A 22,922-nucleotide genomic window follows, 5' to 3' on the forward strand; every position below is an offset into this window, starting at 1 on the left:
TACTGGTATAGACTTTTGGAAATGTTTCTTAGTAATCAAGTAAAGCTGTGTGGATGTTCATCAAGTCATGCTGTAGGCATTTTGCAGTAACACTGAGTTTTTCTTAGTTGTCCTGATTAAGTCGCTAAGGGCCCAATGGTGTCTCTTCGAATGTTAAATCTTTGGTAAATCTTCTTATACCCAATGCCCTTCAGTTGCAGCGCAACAATTTAAGTCGATTAGTTGTGACATCATAATTAACACGTGCCCTCCACTCAAGCCAAAATAATATGTTGTCATGTCGAGTCATGTTTTTTACACTGTAGCATACAGATACACTAGCTTGACCTCCCAAGCTCTACTCATCAAGAACACACATCAGACTAGTTCTCAGCAGTGTCTCTTATCTGTGCTGTGAGTCTAAAATACAGAATCTAAAATGTATCTGTTGGCTTATCTGTTGTATATCTGTTGACAAATGCCTTACTCCTCCAGTCCACCTACTACAGTGCATCATTACAGTGACAGTCACAGCCACAGTGTTCCTTATTTATTTTAGGTTGTGTGAAATAATATAACAGGGCACACAAAGAAAACATTGATATGCTATACAATGAACTTCCTTTCTGATCTTCCTGGTTGGTAAAAACACTGCATGGCACATGTATTATTGCTGAACACCTCCTCTCAAACACACCTTAAAAAAGGCCATCCACACTGAACTTGATAACAGGAGCCACTCCCCTGTGAAGTACCTGACAATACCAGTATGGCACACTGAGGGAGAACGCTTGCCTAGTGATAATAGTCCTGTTCATGTTGTGTAAATTTATACCTGTGAAAACAATCTGCACACAGGTAAGGCATCTTTTTCAACTATGACTAACTATGATATCTGTCACTCATTTTGAAATAAGTTTTTGTTTATATATAACCATATATAACATTTCCTTGTCTTGGAAATGGTCATCATTAAATACACTCATTTGTTGTCTTCACCTGCATATTATGACTGCTAGTATGAGACGTTGGTCAATATAAAATAAGCTGCTGCTGTCTCTTCAGTTCAGTTGCCATTTGAGAAAGCTAGATGAAATAGAATTTTTCCAAATCATTAAATATATTTACAAGATTGTAAGTTAAATTGTGTTTGGTTTGAGATGGTAACCAGTACTCATTTTAATTTAGTCATGGCACAGAGAAAATCAGTTACAGACTGTGAAATACGCGAGTCACAATGTGTCCAACCTCGTATTGATTATTAAAATTATTATTTTACAGTATTTCTAAAAACTATCATAGTTATTTGTAAGAAAACGTTTATATTTTTATTTCTTAAACAAATGCTTGGGCCTGAAAACAGGTTTTGATCTTTGGTTTCATTCTATAGTACAGTATTGTATTGTATAATAATTGTAAAAAAATAAAGCTGACTACTTCACGGATTTTGCCTATCGCGGGTTCTTTTTGGAACGTAACCCCCGCGATAAACAAGGGTTCACTGTATTACAAATGATATCACTGGATTAATGCCGTTGTTCTGTGTATATTATGCATGTTATGTGTATGTGATAATTATTTTAATTATAATACAATGATATGTATTACTAATTGCTATTATTAAATAAGAATAAATATCAGATATAAATACCAATACTAACCTCACTACCGTCCCTTATTTTTAAAATTATCCTATTCTTTAGCTGTGTCTAAAATGGGCAAATTGCATATTTGGTGAAAAGAAGTATACAAGCCTTGTAGCGAACAGACATTAAAAACTGTTGCATGATTATTATGCTTTAGTTCTTTGTCCTGTTGTTTTTTGACTGACTGCATGACATTTGCACCCAGAATGTTCAGTGCTATACATTCTTTTCTGTATCTGTGCAGTGTTTCATGTGCCACAGGCTACCACACAACCCTAATGAATTATATTTCCACTTCCACACCACCTTTTATCTTCATCTATCCACAGTTATTGTTTGCAACGGGTGGCTTATCCAAAGGTTGCATTATATATTTCAGACATTGACTTTTGTGCGGCCCTCTGATGACTTTTCCATGTAGATCTTTGTACTTTAATGCTGCATGATGGAACGGTGCACCACCACTCCTATTTCAGCTAAACTTTCCTGCAGGTCCTCTGCAGTAATCTGGGGGTTTTGCTTTGCCTTTCTGCCCAGCAGACATGCATTTTATCTATGTGGTCTTCTGCATCTTATCCTAACTTAGATCAGATCCTGCTAATTGCCATTTCCTAATGGCATTTAAGACAGTGGAAATTCACAGACATCAGTTAGCTTCATTTTATTAACTATTGGCATCAGAAATGTCATCATCTGAATAATTCCTGATGAAATTCTTGACCTGCCTGACAAGTCCTAACAAGTTAATTGAGGTCTGACAAATTAACAAAGTTAATTGTAAAGTGTTTTACAAGGTGCCCAAACTTATGTAGATACTACAATTGCTATATTTTTCAGTCAATTAACATTTGAAGAAAGATCTGTTTTTTAATGCCTGTTTGTGGGTTACTACTCCCTTTAAAAATAAACAAAATATAGAATTTGCCAAGGGGTGCCAAAACATTTACAGACAACTGTTGCATTATATTTACTGTCCACCACTTTATTTGTATTTTAGAATTATATGCACCATATGGGGAAGTAAAACTTCCCACAATGTAATTTTTAAAATATGGCGTTAATTACTACAGTCAATTGTGAGATCACTGCTACCTACTGAGGAGGTCAGCTCTGTCGCGTAACGGCAAAAGACGTCACACGTACATCTTACATGACAGTATCGTTTTGAACCCCGTCGCAAGACTCAAAAGTTATTTTGAAAGTAAATTTCCCCATTGTGGGACTAATAAAGGATTATCTTATCTTAGGAAGCTATTTAGTGTCTATTGCATTGGGAGTTGAGAATGAATTGCAGAGGAAGTGGTCTGGGCGCAGTTGTTGTGTTTGTCTGCACCTCAGCTGGAATTTCTTCTAGAAAACAGATCAGGTCATGCAAAACTAATGATAAAAATACCAGTTGGCCTGTGTAACTTATTTTATTGCTGTGTGTAAACCTCATTTTCTTGAAGGTGCCGTTTTATCCACTAGCCAGCAAAACCTGTGGAGGCAGGTTTTCACAACTATGAGGTAACCATCTCTCACCTTTCAGCAATACCTCTGACATTTTCTGTGACCAAATTAGTTAGCTCACTTCACCCAAGTCACACCCAAAACAAATACCGCTGTGGTAAGACGTGCAAGAATATAGTTTCTGGGAGTATTGAGTTATATTACATTTTAAATGCACTGAATCTTTTGGTATTATACCACTTTTCATTAGTAAATTGGATGAGGAGATAATAAAAAACAGGTGAATAAGCTTTGCCATATCTCTGCATATTCAATAACACAAGTAAAAGAGGGGCACCACACTGGTGGCAGTACACCAGTAGCTGAGACAAGCCCAATGCAACAAGGTCAAGTTTAGCAATAACTGCTCTTAATCCCTAATTTAGCACTTTATTTTTTCTTGTCTTTATTCTGTGTGTTGTTGGTTTCCTTGCTTTCATCATACACCCTTTGCTCTATTGTGGACTTTTAGTGGTTATGTTTCATGATTATGTTTTTATGCTGCCTCTCTATAAAAGGTATTTGCGGGGCCATAACAATCAAATGAACTGATCTATCATACACTGCATGTAATTTATAACCATATAGATTAAACTAAAGGGTTTCCTTTTTTGTCTGATTTTGCCTGCTTCCAGTGGGCTCATTCACAAGGCAAGAAGTGGTGGAATCTTCTGCTGCCTGGTCTTTGTTTTTGGCTTGACTTCCTTATATTTAAGGTAAATACCAAAGGTCATTTATTAGCCAATGCAATTTATTTTCAAAAATAACTTAATAATTATTTTTAGTCCAGTCTGATTATGACGGTCATTTTTCAAAATTAGATATTTAACGAGCTTCATCCACACACACAACCTGCCAGTGGCCAGTGAAGGAAAGCTGAGACAGAACATCAACTTAGACAACACGCTGAACTTTGGGTAAGAGATCTGAACATTTACTTTTGGCTGCATTGGTTCAAATGTCAATTAATTCAAAGAAAATATTTAAAAACAACACACTCCCATCATTTTCTTAATCAGAATAGAAATGCAGTGTTGATGATCTAATCTTAATATATATACATGAACATACTTTATTCACCACAGACATTATCCTGTAAATAGGGATGGGTGCTATAGTATTGTTTGCGATATACCAGGGAAAAAAATCCCTGCAGTAAGAATTAGTCATCCCGTGATAATCACTATAAACTCTGGTTGATAAAATATTTGTGTGCGCACTTTATTTCATTTGCTTCTATTTCCTCCTTCATTTACTTTAAATGTCATTGACTAAAACAACATTAAATGACACAGTCAATATTACTCAGGCTTCCAAAATCATTGTGAAAGCTCAGGAACACAGACCCACACACAAACACATATCATCTCCATTCACCATCTCCTATAGACCCCTTTACCATGTCAGACAGAAGCACTGACAATGTGAATGCCTCTAGCAGCTGCAGTGTTTGCCATGCAACGCAATGCATTCAAGTCCCACATTCATCCTGACAAGCATTGTTTTAACTGGTCACGTTATAAAGTCGATTACATACATACAAGAAAATATCTTGCTAAATGTCTGACCTGTAATGCAGATGAAACCCTGCTCATGGGAAGGCTTTCTTAACTTGTGTTTACATTTGTCTCAAGTAACACTAGCAAGAAATGAATGTGAAGCAACTGAGCAAAATGAGTAAGCAAAGACAGTGGATGGGTAATCAAGCACAGCTTTTTGGGTGTTGTTTACTCACCGAATAGCCACACCCTGTGCCTATATTTTGTCATTTCACTCAGATTCTCACATTAAGTGTGATATTTTCCTTTTTATTCACGCAAAGCACAGAGTTGCCAAGTAGGATCACAGCATAAATATGAAGGACAAAAAATGACATAAGTATAAATAAATAAATAAATGTAGAAATAAATAAATAAATGTAAAATAAAGACAATTGGCAATGTAACATACTATTTCTACATTTATTTATTTAATTATTTCTACATTTACTCATTTATTTATTTCCGTATTTCCACATTTATTTATTTCTGTATTTCCAAATGTATATGCAAATTAAGTGGGGTCAGTCTGAAGCCGGATTGGTTATAGCAATGTGGTCCATTCTATTACTACTCCCTTGACTTGACTGCTACACGGAAAGACACGAAAGATCAAAACCTTGTCTTCTCTGTAACTTAAAAGACTTTCCCAGTAATCATTTGTCACCTGCCTGTGACTGCTTTTACTAAACCAGCACATTCCCATCAGTTTCTGTTATTTTAATGTACTTGACCACCTTGTCATTTTTTGTCCTTCATACATAAAAGGTCAAATATATCAGTAGGAAAGGAAAGTTACATAATACTAACAGCAGGTTTGCATAAAAGAAAAACAAACTCCTGGTTCCATTTACAGAGAGCATGAGAAAGTACAGTATATATAAATTTCCCTTTTTTTCTGCAGCAGTTGTGCACTGCCTTGGTAAAACCTATTTGGACTACACTGTAACTTTTGTTTTTGCATTTGAAGTTTTGGTTGAATTTCAGTATTATTAAATAAGGCAGCAGTTCATCAATTCATTCATCAATTCAAAAGGGATCAGAAAGCTGAGAGAGCATACTTTATTGGTAGATGCTGAAGTTTCTCTGAGAACAGATCTAAAAGCAGTGTAGTATCTGCATTTTTTTTTTTGTTTCATTTTATTTATTTAAGGTGTGGGCTCTATAGCAAAGATTAAAATGATCAGCCAAAGTGAAAACATTACAACCTTTTCAGTTTGTCATTTAGTTGAGAAACAATGGGTTTGTTTGATGAGAATGAAAGCGAAACTATGAGGAGAATTGAGATAAAACATTGATCTAAAATTCAACAGGCACAAATGCTTGTGTTGGTTGAACTGTCAGTATGTGTTTGTGTTTGTGTCAGTGTGTTAACAACAGGAACAAGCATATACTACGTACTACTATTCATTCACGCATTTTTCCTATCACTGCAGACAAATGACACCTCTCACTGAAAATGTGTAGAAACCAATGTACAGAGAAAGAATTTGTCATGAACAGCTTTAAGGCCACTGCTCAGGCCAAAGTAACTATGGAAAAACGAGGCCAAATTATATACATATCAGACTATTTGAGGTTTTTTTTCTAATAATAGTAATTCTATTAAATGCCAGTAAACCAAAAAATTAACAAAACAAATATTACAGTAGTTCAAATCATTATTATGGTGGACATGACAAAACATACCATTTTGAGAATCAATCATGGTCACTTATAGACATAATCTGTCTTTCATTTCAGGGCCAGACCGGGGGTTCCGACATACACATCCTGGAAAGCTCCCATCATCTGGGAGGGGATGTTTGACCCTAATCTTTACGACCAAAGGCACATCCAACTCCAGTCATCTGTGGCCCTCACAGTGTTTGCTGTGGGCAGGTGTGTTTCTCCATGAACATTGTGACTGCGAGAAAAACAATGTTTTCATATTGACAGTTCAGTTTGAATCTGGGAGCACTTAGCCTAAAGATTTGATAATGTATTCACCAATATTTCACCAAACCTGAGTGTATATCAAGAAATCTGAATGCACAAGAACAATGTACAAATGTACATCATTTAAGCCCAGCTTGATGTTTGAATATTTGTTTCCTAGGATGGTAGAGGAGGAGGTATGTTTGTTAATAATTTTTGAAATAACTATTTCTATTTAACTCTCCCTTTGATTGTGTTCATATTGCTCCACTGGCCCATCTCATCAGGAGTGGGGACTTGGCTTCAATCTCAAAAAAAGGACATACAAAAAATTTAAATAGTCATTTTTGGGCGTGTTTTTCCTCATCACCATAAATGACAGGAGTGTAACTGCCTATCCTCCATTTCTTTCTAAAGGTACCTAGATGCCTACCTGAAGAATTTCCTTACCTCTGCAGAGCAACACTTCATGTTGGGATTACCAGTGACATATTACGTGTTTACAGATCTCCCAGAGAATTTACCAAACATCGAGCTTGCTCCTCAGAGAAACCTGAAGGTTATCCAAGTGGAAAAGCACTCCAGGTGGCAAGACATCTCTATGATGCGGATGAAGACAATATCAGAAGCCATAGAATCAGAGATTCGTCACAGCGCCAATTATGTCTTCTGCTTTGATGTGGATCAAGAGTTTAAAGGTAGATTCGGCTCAGAGGCTCTGGGGGATTCTGTGGCTTTGCTCCATGCCCACTTTTACAAACTTCCAAAACATAGGTTCACCTATGACAGAAACCCAAAATCCAAAGCCTTCATGAAAACTGGAGATTTCTACTACCATGCTGCTATCTTTGGAGGATTGTGGGAAAAGGTAAAGAATATGGCAGATGCCTGCTATCTCAGCATCATAGAGGATAAATTAAATGATGTCGAAGCTCTGTGGCATGATGAAAGTCATCTTAACAAGTACTTTTGGCTGCACAAACCAAGCAAGCTTCTCTCCCCTGAGTATTGCTGGGATCAGAGTATTGCTGACAAGAGGGACATTAACATCACTCGCCTGATATGGGCACCAAAACATTATGACACACTTCGTACGCCTTAGAGTGGCTAGAGGACCAATAAACTTTGTGAGAAAAGTGCAAGATTGTTTACAACAGGATATCAGCACCAATCTCCAGATTTGACAATCTCCAGATCCACACAGACCACAACTATTCGCAACACAGTTTACAAGATTTCCGTGGCTCAACGCAGCAAATACAGCTAGCTAACATCTTAAATCAACTTTCTGTGCAATTTCCACAACACAGGCATTTTACACACCATGCACTCACACTCCACCACTAACAAAAAGGGCATCTACAATCTACACACAAATCCATGATCTTGTTTCTTATTGATTCTATGGGACTGGTAAAAGCTGTCACCTAAAATATTGTACATCCATCTCTTCAACAATCAGAGTGGAGTGATTATGTTTAGCACTTAATTAGACCTGGGGAAAAAGCCATTGCACTATAAAGCTGTATACACCTTATTTAATATACTAAATATATGTTACCTCATTCCACAGAATATACATAATTGTTGTAATCCATAAATGATTCAAGAGTTGCATTTGCATTTCAGAAAACCCAAGATGTAAATTTTATTCTTTTATAAGACAGTTTTGTTTTAACTCACACTGCTGATTGCTGTAGTCTTGACTGAAGAGTGTACTGAAGAATGTATACATTCCAATAAAAAAAAATAAAAAAAAAGATTTCTATTGAAAAGTACATCTAATCATTTGGTCCACACACACACACACACACACACACACACGTATTTATTTATTTCACTTCAGAAATTAGTTTTGGTGTTTTTTATGTATATATTTACTACAATTAACATGTTCTCTTTTTTGTGGGCAGTGAGGACACAACCACAAACAACAGCCACAGGAAGTGTTAAGTTTCACTGACAGAAGTTAAAAACCACTTAGGAGTATTTCATCCTCTAACTTTCAAATAATAGCTTGCACAATATTCCCATTTTACCCCAGCCCTGGCTTCACTACATTGTCCCCTATCACATTTGAGATTGAATTTGAGATAATGATTTACTTATTTACATAAAAAGATATGATTTTCTATGCTGAAGGCCTACTGTATTGTACTGCATTAGATTTCACTGATAAACTGTCAGCTTATTAGAGGCAGGTTTAAAGTTGAGGCAAGTCTGTTTATATATTTTTATTTCATCTGGACCTCACTAATAACAATATTTACATATTTAATACTCTGCACAAAAGCTTCACATTTCACAATGTAAAATTTGTGTACTGCTGACTGATTGATTAATGATGTTGACATGGACAAAGGTCAGATAAGCATTTGTGTAACCATAGAGTGAAATGACCTTTTATCTTGCGCTACAAAGACACTGAAATTTTTTGTAATGGGGGAATGTCTCAACAACTATGGGATGAGTCGCAATTTAATTTGGAACATATGCCATCAAATTTTTAATTCACCTTTGCAGACCCCAGAGAAGAAAATCTTAGTGATTTTGTTGTGGTTTTGGAGTGAAAAGTCTTGACCACTGCTGGATGGATTCCCATTAAATTTGGTATAGACATCATAAGCCTCACTGGATTAATTTGTAACACCTAGTTGTCACCTAGTGCTATCAGGAGATCAAAATGCACTTTGTCCAATACTTTGGTTTATGACTTTGTTGCCAAAACAAATAGCATTCCTGTCAGCTTCAACTGTACTTTGTGTGTAGCAGAGTCTGTCCACATTAATATGTCTAGCATAGGTTCTGATCAACCTATAGTAAATGCAAAGTTGAAAAACATTTAAGACTTTAACTGTACAACAGAAAACACTGCTTCAGCCTTCAGCAAAATTACATTTTTCACAGGAGGAAAATACTGTCTAGCTCACTTTTAAAACAGTACAGCCTGAATGACCTAAAATTGACTTAAGCACTAGCTAGCGCTTATGAAGCAATTAAAGGAACTGATACCAATAAAACATTTGAAAAGCTTAATTTATCCATGTGTACATCAGCTAGCAGGGTTCTTCATCCCTGCCTTTTGCTGATGCATTGCTACATTTCTCTTTATCTCCATCTCTCTATCTCTTCTGTCTCTGTGCTTCAAACAGACAAATCACAACCTAACCAGATAAACCAGATAAACCACATTGCACTAGCTAGATAGGTTTGTTCACCGTAAATGGTGTGCAAAGAAATGTGCCAGCAAGGATACCATTGTAAGACAAGCAGCATCTAAACGAGCCAAACTGAAAACAACTACACCAAGACTTCTCTACCTCGTCAAACTGGTTCGTTTCATTGGTCTGGCAATTTGTCCCACCATCTTGACAGTCCTCTTTCACAGAGTGACTTGTATACAAATTGAAAAATACTGACGTTCAGTTTACATATGTATAAATACAAATTTTGATAATGTGTTACAGCCCGGCTCGACAACTGTGACAAGGAAGGGAAACAGCACAAGTTGGCATGTTAAAGTGAACAATTGATTCACAAAAAAAGGTAAATTATTAAACCTAACCAAACAACACATGAGCAACCAAAACTAACAAAAAGAAAACAGCAGCTGCCACCAAGGTCAGCCAGGACCAGGAACCATTCTCCCAGCCCCCCACCAGACTCCAGACTGAGGGTTAATATCAGAAGGATCACACACTGGACCCAGGTGTGGCTCAATCAGCTGATAACCCTCCACCCAACACCTGCAGCAAGAAAGAAGTACAAAGAAAACACAACAGGGACACCTAGTGTCCAGGTGGAGAAGTCGTCACAAATGTGTGAGTAGTAGATTATGTAAAGTATGTATTTATTTATTTAACACAGTTGTTGATGTTTGCAGGTGCATGCAAAGCATTCCCCATCAGTAAATTAAATTAGATGGGCACATTGTATAAATCATCAAAACAAACCTTTCAAAACAAGCTACATCACTCAATAACTAAAAGAACCAAAAATTGCAGAGGACAACAACCAACCAACATGTATTCATAAGGCTGATTACTAGCAGAATTTTAATACAATTTCAATTCAATTAGTATAGTGGCGAAAATCTTCACTTTGCAGTTAACATTAACATTTTAATTCTGATTCTAATTTTGGTTCTGTGGGTAGATGGGACTAGTCCTCTAGTCAGCGAGAGAAATTTAAGGAGACACTTGGCATGTGTTCACAAGTTCACAAAGTCTGAGAGTACTGAGGAATCAGAAAACGGTAATGTATTCATTTTTCATATCGGTCGATATCGATATATATCTCTATATAAATCAAATCACTATTTCTGTCGAACTTAGAGGTTCTGAGATGTGAAGATCCCATAAGATCAATTTTAGGGCTGCCCCCTAAATGTTGTATATTTGATGCATTAGTTGGAAAGACCCCGATTCAACTCACAGAATGTCAGTGGACAAGTTGTTACGCTCTTTTTTTTTTTTTTTTTAAATCTGCCTCACAATTCACACACAGAACACCACAGGAACAACAGGCTGTTAACTTTACAACTACATCTTGTCTTAAAACGACCAAACCACAAAACTGTGGAGTTAGATATTTGATGAAAACGGGAGGACAGAGCGACAGCGTGAGGCAGGCAGTGTGAGTCGCTCCAATTCTCTCCATTCCGGTGTCAGGGGAGAGCTGTATGCTGGTCGCGAGAACGGACACAGCCAGAGCTGAAACCAGTGATATGACGAGTTAAAACTGGCTGATGGTGTCAGAGAGATAACGGAGCTGTGACCAAGTCTGCAGTGTCTCCACTATACATTTTATAGTGGCAGCCCAAAACAGGAAAATTATTACCAAAATCCTATTATAAATTTGCAAAATACCCAGTTGAGCTAAGAGGGAGAGAGAGAAAGATGAAACAAAGAGAGCAAATAGTAGCCAATGTTAAGTCAGATTTGTATTTTGTATGACAACTCCAAGCTGTATCTGTCTCAACCGGCTCTCTGTACCTGTCAATCCTCTGTCATTCGGGGGTGTGTCCGTTGGGGCATCTTCTTCAGTAACACTGTCGCTCCAGTTTTAGGTAACATTTTCTGTCCTCATTTTTTTTCAATCCTGTGCAATCCTGTGTTAATCCTGCGCTCTATGCTGTGTGCACAGAGGTAGGAAGTGTGCCCCTAGCTAAAGAATGGAAGATGATCGTGTTTTTCCAATCCTGGGACAACAAAATCACAGTCTGGTCTAGTTCCAAGTGAATTATGCAACACTTTACATTTCATTTGTCTGGCAAATAAATGCTTCACATGGAGAAGAAATAGTGTTTGCAATTTCAGTTATTCAGTTCAATTAGTATAGTGGCAATAATCTTCACTTTGCAGTTAATAAATCTGAATGAATTAATCTATTACCTACTTTACCAATTAGTCCGTTAATATGAACAATTCATTTTATCCAAACACAGTCATTTTGCCTTTTCTGGCAGTTCATCATCCAGAATAACGCCTGTTTACTTGAGGTGCTCATGCAAAGCTCTAGAGCTGCTGTGGTATGCCATCAAAACTTTGCACAGTGTACAAAGCATTTTTGCTTTGTGATAATTTGGAGTAATCTGCTGCAGCCGACATTTTCTAAAACTGTAGCACTCACAGAAGCTCCAAAAACTAGAGCCAACAATGACATAATGATATAGAAACTTCTTGACAGTGGTAACATCCGATCAAAGAGAGGGAAAGAGAGAGAAAGAAGAGAAAAGATGGACAGATAGATTTAAACAAGGTAAGATTTTTATCAAATTATTGATAATCACTCTACTCAAACAAAACCTGACACAAACACACAAACCAGCTTCTGTTTCTGCAAAATATTTCACCATCGATGCTGGACAGTACAGTACTAACAAAACTTTGTAGCCAATCACTCACAACCACCCCACATCAATCCCCTTACTCCAGAAAAAACAAACACACCCAAACTTGTTTTTACAAAAATCATTCAACCAACAATGTTGGTGAGCAATTTACACATTGATTTTATTCTTCTTGTAGAGGCGGACGAATGAAATGCTGCCAAATTATTGCAGTATTCTTTTTTTAATTAACAGGATGTAAACTACCACACACTTTTTTTCTATTCTGACAGGTAGAGACTATCATCAAGACCTGTAAAATAAATTGCCAGTTCATGTTTCATGTTGCAATTCAGTAAATCAAAAAGACAAGTGAATGGTTTGGTCCAATGTGCAGCCTGAAAATAGTACCACTTTCAACTTCAACTGAGTTGATTCAGAATTAATCAATTCTCAACAAGACTTCAAGAACTTAAGAATATTTTCAAGTCAAAGGAAACATGATAGAAGCTCTGAAACTTTTGTTAGCTCAAGTTTGTGAGTAAAAGTGATGTGGAATTTGTACTTTTGTATTATTCACTTCAAGTCTTTTATAAGTCCAAATATCACATTTAGCGGTTGGATGAATTACGAAACAGCCCCAGTTACTGCAGAAAGGTGACTGTGAGGGCAGGACACACACAATGCAAGTTGTTGTATATTTCTTAAAAGTTTTATCTCTCTCTCTCTATATCTCCCTCTCTCCCTCTCTCTCTCTCTGACAGTCTTTACCAACTTTCTCTCCAAACGTGGACTGGAGAAATTCTATCCCAACAAGCTCACACTTGGGTGGAGAAACTGCTCACTTTCATCAAACACAGATGAAGAAAATGATCTGTTTAACCTTGATCTTTACACCGACACTGACTCTGCAGAGGATAACAAGGTCAACCCTTCTGATCTAAATGTGCCAGTTTTCTGTCCCACTCCTACTACCCAGTGGCAATAGCAGTCAGTGTACCCTGATGCTTTGGGCTCCGAGAGACATCAAGACAAGAGTGGCATCCACATGATTTGTCTCAATCAAAAAGGTTTGTGGAAGACAATATTGTCCCTACCATACCATTATTTTTCAATTTGCTTTTCTTTTTCAAGGGTCAACTGCTACCATTGTATTCTTGGACAAAGTCAAATAAGATGAGCACAGAATGTTAAGTTGATTTCTTTTCAAAATGTGAAATGATATATATGTTGGTCTTATTGCCTGTTCAGCTTTGTAATGGAGATTTGACAATGCCTGATGAAGATCTCTTGTAGATCAAAATGCTTCATTAAAATTACTAGAAACTATTAGCTCAGTGTGCAGATCTTTTGTCTAATTTTAACCTATACTTTTGTGAATCAAGTTTCCTTATGACTGTACCAATTCTTACAACATCTTTGGTCTAAAAAAGAATCCCATAATTTTCTGAATTCTCAAAATCCAACTGTTGTTTTTATTTTTTGTGTTTAACTTGCTGCATAGCTGTGCACCAACACAAGGTTTTTGTGCTTTAAAATCTAAAAGCCTTAAGATTCTGTTGTACTGTCTCTACAGTACCTAAATAATACAGAAACCAGTCTGCCCAGCTCACCCTTGGGTGGCCCACCCCACTGCTCAGCATGAACCACCGGTGTCATTCAGCTGACCTCAGATCAGCTTGGGCCTGTCTGACTGAAGGCAATGATGCATTATTCATAGACTGCCACCATCTGGTGCATCAGCACACCCTGCCACCTTAGCACTCACCCTGTCAAAGACCGACAAGCCAGAAAAGGGCAGTATATCATCAGAACAGTTCTTACATCAACCCCCATAGTTTACAATCCAGGAGAAGAGGTGTTTTAGTTTAAGGATCTGTTAACTAACACCAACAATTTCTAATTTTGGCTTTCATGTGAGAGGGAGGTTTAAGACAAAATGTGAGCTTGCAAGGCACTTCCTCTGACTGACAGTCATGCACCTTAACAAGTTCAGCCACTAAATCCCACTTTCCTATTTATAGTTTGAATACACAATAGAGCACAGCTTCCCACTTTTAAAGCAAAGCGTGAATGCCAGGAAAGAAGAAAAGGATTACTACAGCTAAGTGCAGTTAAGCCATATACCACTTGAGGGGGCTAGTGTCAAGTCTACCTTTGATACCACAGAATTAAGCAGTCATATTCCACTGTGTCTGACATCACAGACTCCCTTCTGTATCATATCCTGCAGGATGGTGTCAAATAATCTCATTGTTATAAAGAAAATATTTGTGTTCCTCCTATGGATCTGATTTGTCACATAACTTCTGCAGCTCCATGGACTCCTCTACATCTTTCCTCTCTTCCTTTCTATCACTCAAGTCATCAGGCAAGTCATCTTCACCTTTAAAGATGATTTGGTGGAGAAATACTTCCACTGGTTGAGTTTGATTGCACTTCTACTTTTGACAACACTGCAAACAAATCTCAATCTGATCAACAGTACAATGAGATTATTTTATCTTTTTTTCTTCTCATGATCAAAGGTAATTTTTCTTGATTCTCATTCTATGTGATTTATTCTGTCCTGATACTGACACTGATTTCTAGAAACAGACTGGTTTGTATTAGAAACATGAAATAATCTTACCACACTGGCATAATTGACTTTTAGGGCTCAATAATAAACAGACAAAACTTAATACAATGCACTGTATAGGCTGCACCATAAATAGAACATTCTACACAAACTCAACACTCACTTATCACTGGAAAAACACCACATGATGGCGCTCAAAGCACACAAAGAATACAATAATAGGACAAGGAGCACAAAGTACTTTCCAGACAAAGGGAAAAGCAAACAGTAATAAAAAAAGCAGAAGGAGATTTGTAAAACAGCAATATTTAAATGTCCATGCTAGTAATTTGATTTGGTTTTGTTTTTATTCGCTTATCCAATGACAGACAATACATTGTTCCAACATGTTCAGCTAACACAGTCAATCACAGTTATTTAGCCACATCAATGTACCAGCTGGATTATTTAAAAAAAAAAAAAATCTAAACGGTTTTGTGTCTTGGATGACTAATTGAGCTTGTGATCATGTAGACAAAGCACCAACTTGAAAACTAACATTGTTCATGACTGTAGAGTAATGATATGTCTCGTTCATCAGAGGATCGTCTTTGTATGTACTTGGAAGTTCACCAGCTAGCTAAACCATACGATAGCAAGAGAGCTTTACTACAGAATAAAAAGCAGCTTCACTAACTCCTCTTCACTGAGCTTTAATCCAACATTACTGAAAACTACCTCTGTCAACAAGCAGCTCAATCTGCAGAACATATCTCAAATAAAGCCAAAGACACACAACACTGTTAAAAATTACAAAATTCCTGCTGTGCTCACATATAACTGACATTCTTCCAGTAGTTGTCATGGTTGGCCTGTGCATCCTAAATCATGCATTACACATGCAAAAGAAAGGGTTTGGGCATGGTGGTTCCCAATATCTACAGTCTTAATTAGAGAAACATGACTTCTCATTTTTGTGCCCTAATTTCTGCTGAAAATAGAAACAGTAGAGGGAAGGGCAAGGCAACACAGACAGCATCTGTTTGATCATGATGTATAAAAAATAAAAGCTAGTGTTAGCTGCTTTCAACTGGTACTTCAGCATTTCAATTTTGCTGACATTATTCTAGTTGTAAATAAGAAGAGAATTATTGTATGTGTACTTTACATGGCTGGAGTTACCGGTTACTGTGCAGATTCAGATTTCAGTGAGAAGAGGTGAACTCTTAAAATATGGCTCGCTCAAAAATCTCACTTCCTAATAAAGTGAGTGTATGCTTGGCATTGCATCTGCAGATCTCTGCTTACTTACTATGACTAATGGCCATTTATTCAGTGCAGTTTAACGAGACAAAATGGATGGAAAAAAAAACACAAGTAGTTAGCACAGGCCACAGATACTGACAAATGACACACAGTCAACAGGTAGCTGAACAATGAACAGGCCTACAAACCTGGTGCATTTCAATGCACAGGTACGACCTGACCCTGATGAACAGTATACTATAAAACACTGGCTAATGGTATATTCAAGCAATATAAGCTCCGTAACATCAACAACACAGCAAATAAACAAGTCCACGGTGGGACATAAAGCATCATTTAAGAGACACTAGCGAGCAAAGACATACAGACAAACAGACAGAGCGAGTATAGCTGACTCACATTATTTGACGCAGAGGTCTTCTCTCCTTAGGCGAAATGGTCCACATTCATGTCATGTAACGTCCCAATGCACTTCTATCAGGCCGGTATTTTTTTTCGTGTGGTTGCTGACACCTCCACCGTACGCTGCTAGTTCACAAACGGATATAATTAGCAACACTGGCAAACTAGCTGACTCTCCCGGTTGTTTCAATTATATGATGCTGATAACTTACAGATATTTAGTTTGTTCGGAGGCCAGAACTGCTTCGAAGTTTCTTTTCCAGAATCTCGGTTTCGCAGTAGCATGGCCGTGAAAGCGCTGTTTGTCTTTCATGATGCTTTGCTAGTAATCAAATGATGCTAACCTCACCTGGCGCACGTTGACCTTTGATTGTGTGCCTCAGTCACCGCACAGACTGACGGGCATGTGGGGGCGCTGTTTCACGCGCTTAAACATATTTAATGGAAACTGGGGCGACGAAAGATTTTAAATTCAATTTAAAATCGTTATTGACCCAAATTTTTGTAGGATTTTATGTATGTGTTTTGGATTACTCTTTATGATACAGTCTGCGAATTACCGTGGAATTTTGTTATACGAATCAGGTACCAATACCATACTTATCATTTCCTGCTGGTTGAAATGTAGGTACAGTAGGCCTACTGGGAAACAAAACTGAGGAAAAGTGTGTTACAACACAGATAATGTGTGAAGCCTGTACATTTATTAAGTATAGTGGAAAGAAACATTACTATGCTCAGCAATGGAATAAGAGTTGGGTATTTTATAGGAAAGGAGTAACCGATTAATGTCTATTGTCAGGGTCCTCCTCTATAACAGCCACATGGAGGACAGATTATCTGTAAGCCTTTGCATTGGGTTAATGTTTGACATAGATCAGTCCTGTATAAATGCATTGGTGTACTCCAGATATGACTGACAAGTCCTTCATTAATCCAAGTATCCCTTTTATTTAAGCTTCTAACACCAAAACCACATGTCTGTATTCAAGATTTGATCAGTGCCCATATAGTCTGTCATAAATTTTGGGAACATAACCCATCTGTTTTATATGTTTCAATAACCCCTCTCTCTGAGTATTGAGAGATTTTCACAAATTCCAAACAGTTTTAGTAGCATATACGAATGTGAAATATTATACTAAAATTACTTCGTAGGTTCTGCAGAATGTTAATTTTAATTCCAGCATTCTACTGGATTGCAAATGTGAGGATAAGATTTTTTTTTTTTTTTTTTAATAAAAAAAAAAAATTCTGAAGCAGTTGTTCATCTTTTCACTGATGATTATACCAGGGGAGTCATGTGTCCATCCAAGGCTTGGAAGTACTTGGAATTGACCATCACCTCACATTGTCTACGGAGAAACGGAATAGGACTTTTACCTCCAGAAGGGTGGGCGGCCAAAACACCTCTTCCTACTCGCTTAATCTATTGTATTTTGACAGATGGAAAAGCTATGGACAAATCAAGTGCAGTTATCATAGTAACGTGAAAACATGCACATTTTAAATACTGAGGGAAAAAAATTGCTTATCTCAATGTGTGCTGCTGAAATGACATGACAGGCAGACTGAGTAATCACAGCTAAATACAGTGACTTCAGCTGCTGGTATGAGAATTATAGCAGAAGAAGGAAGGCGGGTCCTGAAGAATCCATGGATCACAGAGCTGACAGCATTTTCTTGTAAATTCTTAAACAGCACCAGCACAATAAATCCTCAGCTTAATTCCTTTGTGATGTGTGTGTGTGTGTGTGTGTGTGTGTACAGCATATGTGTCAGAGAGAGAGAGAGACAGTTCAAACAAGGAAATGCAAGGCACTGAGCTCTTCCACAGGTGGCTTTTAAGAGCAACCTGACATGTTTAGTCATTTATACACAGGCTTACAAAACCCTTTGTACCACAAATTATGTTCATATCCGAGTATTTCACATTTAAAAATATTATTTTGTGGGACAGGCAAAAAGGAAGGAGGACAAATATTTTTTAGGCTATAACTACAACTAAAATACACAATAAAGACTGATAGAGAGAATTCACAGTATTTCACACCAAATAATTAACCTTTGTTTTCTGCTGCCATTGGATATTACTTTTTCATTGTTTGGGCTCCCACACACCTCAGTGCTGAATGTATAAAGAAATAATAATAATGATAATAATACAATATATTGCAAAATTAACATATTTTTTTTCCCACAGATCTTTCAAAAACCATTACTTTTTTTCTTTCTTTTTTTCTTTTCTTTTTCTTTTCTTTTCTTTTTTTTTTTTTTTTTTTTTTGCCAAAAAGTAGTTCACAAACAATCATAACATTCTATATAGTGCTGTTTGGAGTAGGCAAAAAATCTGAACACATTTAGATATTGTATGGATACACAAGTGCCTTAAACAATGACACTAAATGTCTTGTGTGATACACTTAAGCAAAAAATATATTCCATGTGGCATCACATTTCCTCTTCAGTGGTGAGTGGTAAGTGGAAAAACCAAAACTATGCACATTAACTTAGGGTTTGGATTTGGTTTCAGTTTTTAGAAGCTATGATGGCACACAAACACAGAGACACCCAAAAGGACAATGCATGTTACTCCTTTGCATTTAGCCTCCCAGCCCTTACTGTGTCAAGTGTGTCTTAAAAGCTTGAAAACTGCATCTTGAGCAGCAGAAAAACAGCCGCCTGATGGAATTTATTTACAGATTTAAAAAAAACAACTGTCACCTGTTGGTTTAAGCAAGCAGTAATCAAACTCCTCCACTGAATGGTTGAATAGTGTGAAGTGTTCTTACCCAGAAAGGCTGTTAATGTCTCCAACAGGCCATGTTTTTGGAAGCAGTAGTTTCAGGTTTGGACGTGCTGACATCATTTTGCACTCGTGTTTTATGAGAGGTGACATCTATGTTGAAACCCAGCTACGAAAATATGGAGGTGAACTGGAATTACACAAGCCACTGGCACATGAAGTCAGGAGTAAGTGTATGTACACCTGCATGCATGTCTGGTAGTTTAGCACATATACTTAAGTGTTTGTGGATCTGCCAAGCCTCCCTGTGCCCTTTCCCCCATGAAAAAGCTGCATTGTTAAAAGCTCTTTTGAGTGGCTCACTCAGACTAAGAAGCAAATATGAATGAAGGTGTGAACCAAACCTAAAGGTACTGCAGGCCTTCCCCTTTTGCTTTCCCACTGATCCATTGACTTTAGCATCCTCAGTGAGATTGACGTTCTTGATTCTGAGTGAAATGTCTTAACAACTATTGGATGGATTTCTATAAAATCTATCTGATTGCCTAAATTTCCATATAGGCCCATCTTCAATTCAAAAATTTTGTATGTCCAGCATTTTGATTTATGACTAAAATTTATGAGATTACTGAGTTGTAATGAGAAAATGTTAGCATGCTAACATTTACCGTACTATATCAGTATAACCTAGGTACCACACATCGACCGCCTTCTCTGGTCAGGATGTAACATGTCTTCCTCTGAGATCTTGTAGAAAGGCATTGTTAAGGAGGCATTTCAGACAAAATTCTCAGGACAGAAAGGTTTAAAGGAATAACTGTTGGTTGCCTCAGTTATCCTGTTCTCACTGAACTCAGTTCACACACAAAAACAAAAATGTCCAAGGCTTCCCAGTGGCCTACAAAAACCTAAAACTAATCTAAAAAGAAATTCTTGTGGATTACTCTGCTCATTTATTCCTTTGTAAACTCTAATAAGACACAAGAATATAAGAGAAGAGCTTTGTTTGGTGAAATGAAGGGCAGATTTTATGGGTTTAGAGGTTTTACCCCCCTGACTCTCACACCATCTTTGACTTTAATGAAAGTTGCTTTCACAGAGCCTTAAACACAATGGATCACCCCAGCCTTGCATACCCTTGTGAGGATATATGTCAAAGCTGTAACATCATACTCCAAAGTATCACTTTGACTCTGCACGGGTCACATTCCTTTGTGATGGTGGAGGACATGTGAATAGATTTACTCATGTGAGAGGGAGAAGAAAAGGAAGAGGAGTTTAAGAGAAATGAAGAAGAAGAAGAAGAAGAAGAAGAGAAGATTGCTTTAAAAAGAGAGAAAAGACAAGAGAGAGGAAAAGCAGAGTTATGAGAGCGAAGTCTACCGACAGAGAGCACCATCTGGCACGGCTCATCCTTCCCATCATACACATTCCTGTCTGACACGCTCACAAAGCACCATTGTACTGAGCCGAATCTGACTCATATCCTCGCTACTACCTAGCCTATAAGCTATGAAGACATACACACAAAGATGCACACACACATAGACTCACACACATACTCGCACACATGTTTGGCCTTGAGCCACTTCCATTGTGCAGAGTTATGGGCTGACAGTTTTAATACCACCTGTAAATGATTCTCTACTGTACAGAGGTGTGAACTTCAAAAGATAAGTAGAGAAGAGAGGAGGAGAAGGATGGATGAGCCTTGATATAGTGTTGCTCTAATGTCATTTGACCTATGGTCGAAGGTGGCACAAGCTCAGCGTATGTGTGAGTGTGTGTGCATGGCGTACTGCCCTCTCTCCCCTCACCTGTTAAGCCTTCACCAGTCAGTCCTTTACACATAAGCCAGTGCACTCACGTCGTCATGCCCAGAGAACCAGATACTTCAGTGTTAGTGGTGGTTTGGTACAAAAAACACTCATATTATTAGTTTTGGGGAGGAGAAGAAAAACGGAGAGCACAGAAAGAAAGGCAGACGGAAACTGCATGAGGGTGATAAGTAAAGAATGAAAAATAGGAGGAAGGCAAGAAAGTTCTTAATATCTCTATTACAGTTCTATTATCACAGAATCTCCTCTCAGATTCCCTAAAATGTGGGTCTGTTACCTAGAAAAAGACTTCCACCAGCTGCAGCAATATGAGGACAATACAGCTCAATGTCACTGTAACTACTGGACAAGAAACATAATGTGTACAGTGTGTTCAGTGTACAGTACATTGTCTATTAGATAACACTATAATGATTCCCAAAGCTAATAGCTGTCAGTCAGAAGTGATGATCTTTCATTCTCACTGTAAACCAGCAGGGAGAGCTCAAGCGTTTACTTGGGGGGGAAAAAAAAAAAACTCATTTACTGAAACAAAAATCTAATTTAAAAGTTCTCTGAAAACTAAACTGAAATAAGATGAGTAATTTATTAATTAATAGTTAAACTGCAAACCAAAAAGTAACTGTCTAGTGGCCTAACTTTTTATATGTTTGAGATATCATGTGAGCTAAACATTTAACAAATAGATTTATTATGGATGGATTATGGATTAACTAAATTACTTTGCTACTGGCAGAAAACTGCTAACTGAAAGTGCTGATACTCATGCCCCAAAGTCAACAACAACAAGTTTTCTTCATTGACGTCATGTAAGCTTAACTTCAAAGCGAGTGAAAGGTTGTTTTCTCCTCATCCCATTAACACTTGAGCAGGCACAATAAGCGTTTTGCTCCACAGTCATCATAAAAAGAGTGAGCAGGGTTTTTTTGGGGGATAGCTGCACCCACAGAGTCCAATGTCCCCGGGGCAAGAGGTGTGTGTCCGCTAAATGGGACAAGAGAGAAAAATCCCCAAATTCCCCCTGTGAATGGCACGGAGTAATTAATCTCCAGCAGGGGTTTGCCCTTCTCTCTGACATATGAGTGACATGCAGGTTCTGTGTGTGTATGTGTGTGTGAAAGGTGTTTCATTGCCTCTCCCCCAGGCCTGCTCCATCATGGCCTCTTCTTCTTTTGATGTTTTCCCTTTCTTTTTCTTTCCTCTTTTCTTCCTCTTTTCTCTCTGCCGCCTGCTGCGCTCAGTGTCCTATTATTCTTCTTCGCTTTCTGGTCTTTTCCACTGTAAAATAGATCATACAGTGAACGTATGCATCCAGAGTCAGAGCTGACAGTAAGCTGATATGTATAGGTGAGATACAGTGCTTGTAATGCTCAGGGGCCTGTGCCCCCCCCCCCCCGATGTGAACTGTTCTTTTAATGGCAGACAAGTCATTGGGCTTTAAAGCTGCTCTAAGCAATATATTTACATTAACATGCGTAGCTTGACTTTATGGTCTTTTTATGGTGTTTTCAGCAAAAAAGCTCTGATAAACCCACTGTACACTCCTTGTCCAGCACCAAACAGTAGACAAACACAATTTATAACTAGCTGGTGAATATAGTGGAACATTTAGCTGCCACAAAATTCAGTTAATGCTTGTTTAATAACTTAAATATATTCATGATCAGTTCAAGGAGGTAAATAGAGTAACAGGTTTCTAATTTAAATGGAAT

The 22,922-nt window shown here is 37.6% G+C and overlaps 1 protein-coding gene and 1 long non-coding RNA gene across 3 annotated transcripts in view; one reads left to right on the top strand and one right to left on the bottom strand.

Annotated features, from left to right (window-relative positions):
- LOC127143217 (uncharacterized) overlaps positions 1-16,997 on the bottom strand; it is a 31,307-nt gene extending 14,310 nt beyond the window's left edge. The window contains exons 1-2 of one of the 2 annotated variants that reach the window (XR_007814482.1): positions 16,839-16,997; positions 16,624-16,749 (exon numbers count right to left, since the gene is read on the bottom strand). This is a non-coding gene — a long non-coding RNA (uncharacterized LOC127143217). Of the gene's footprint in view, positions 1-16,623; positions 16,753-16,838 lie in introns of both variants that reach the window. The other variant, XR_007814480.1, reaches the window with a different exon arrangement.
- LOC108887790 (N-acetyllactosaminide alpha-1,3-galactosyltransferase) lies at positions 331-8,290 on the top strand. Its single transcript, XM_018683336.2, has 6 exons — positions 331-837; positions 3,074-3,131; positions 3,749-3,829; positions 3,935-4,030; positions 6,395-6,532; positions 6,986-8,290. Exons 2-6 carry the CDS (start codon positions 3,127-3,129, stop codon positions 7,668-7,670), a joined length of 1,005 nt encoding a protein of 334 aa, XP_018538852.1. The 5' UTR covers positions 331-837; positions 3,074-3,126; the 3' UTR covers positions 7,671-8,290.
- Positions 16,998-22,922: the final 5,925 nt, after the last annotated feature.

The sequence above is a fragment of the Lates calcarifer genome, linkage group LG2 (genome assembly GCF_001640805.2).
Source record: "Lates calcarifer isolate ASB-BC8 linkage group LG2, TLL_Latcal_v3, whole genome shotgun sequence".
Taxonomy (NCBI): Eukaryota; Metazoa; Chordata; class Actinopteri; family Centropomidae; genus Lates; species Lates calcarifer.

Coding starts and splice junctions, on each gene's coding strand:
- LOC108887790 (XM_018683336.2), top strand. Junction 3,830..3,934: donor TTGACTTCCTTATATTTAAG/GTAAATACCAAA, acceptor TTTCAAAATTAG/ATATTTAACGAGCTTCATCC. Junction 6,533..6,985: donor ACAGTGTTTGCTGTGGGCAG/GTGTGTTTCTCC, acceptor TTCTTTCTAAAG/GTACCTAGATGCCTACCTGA.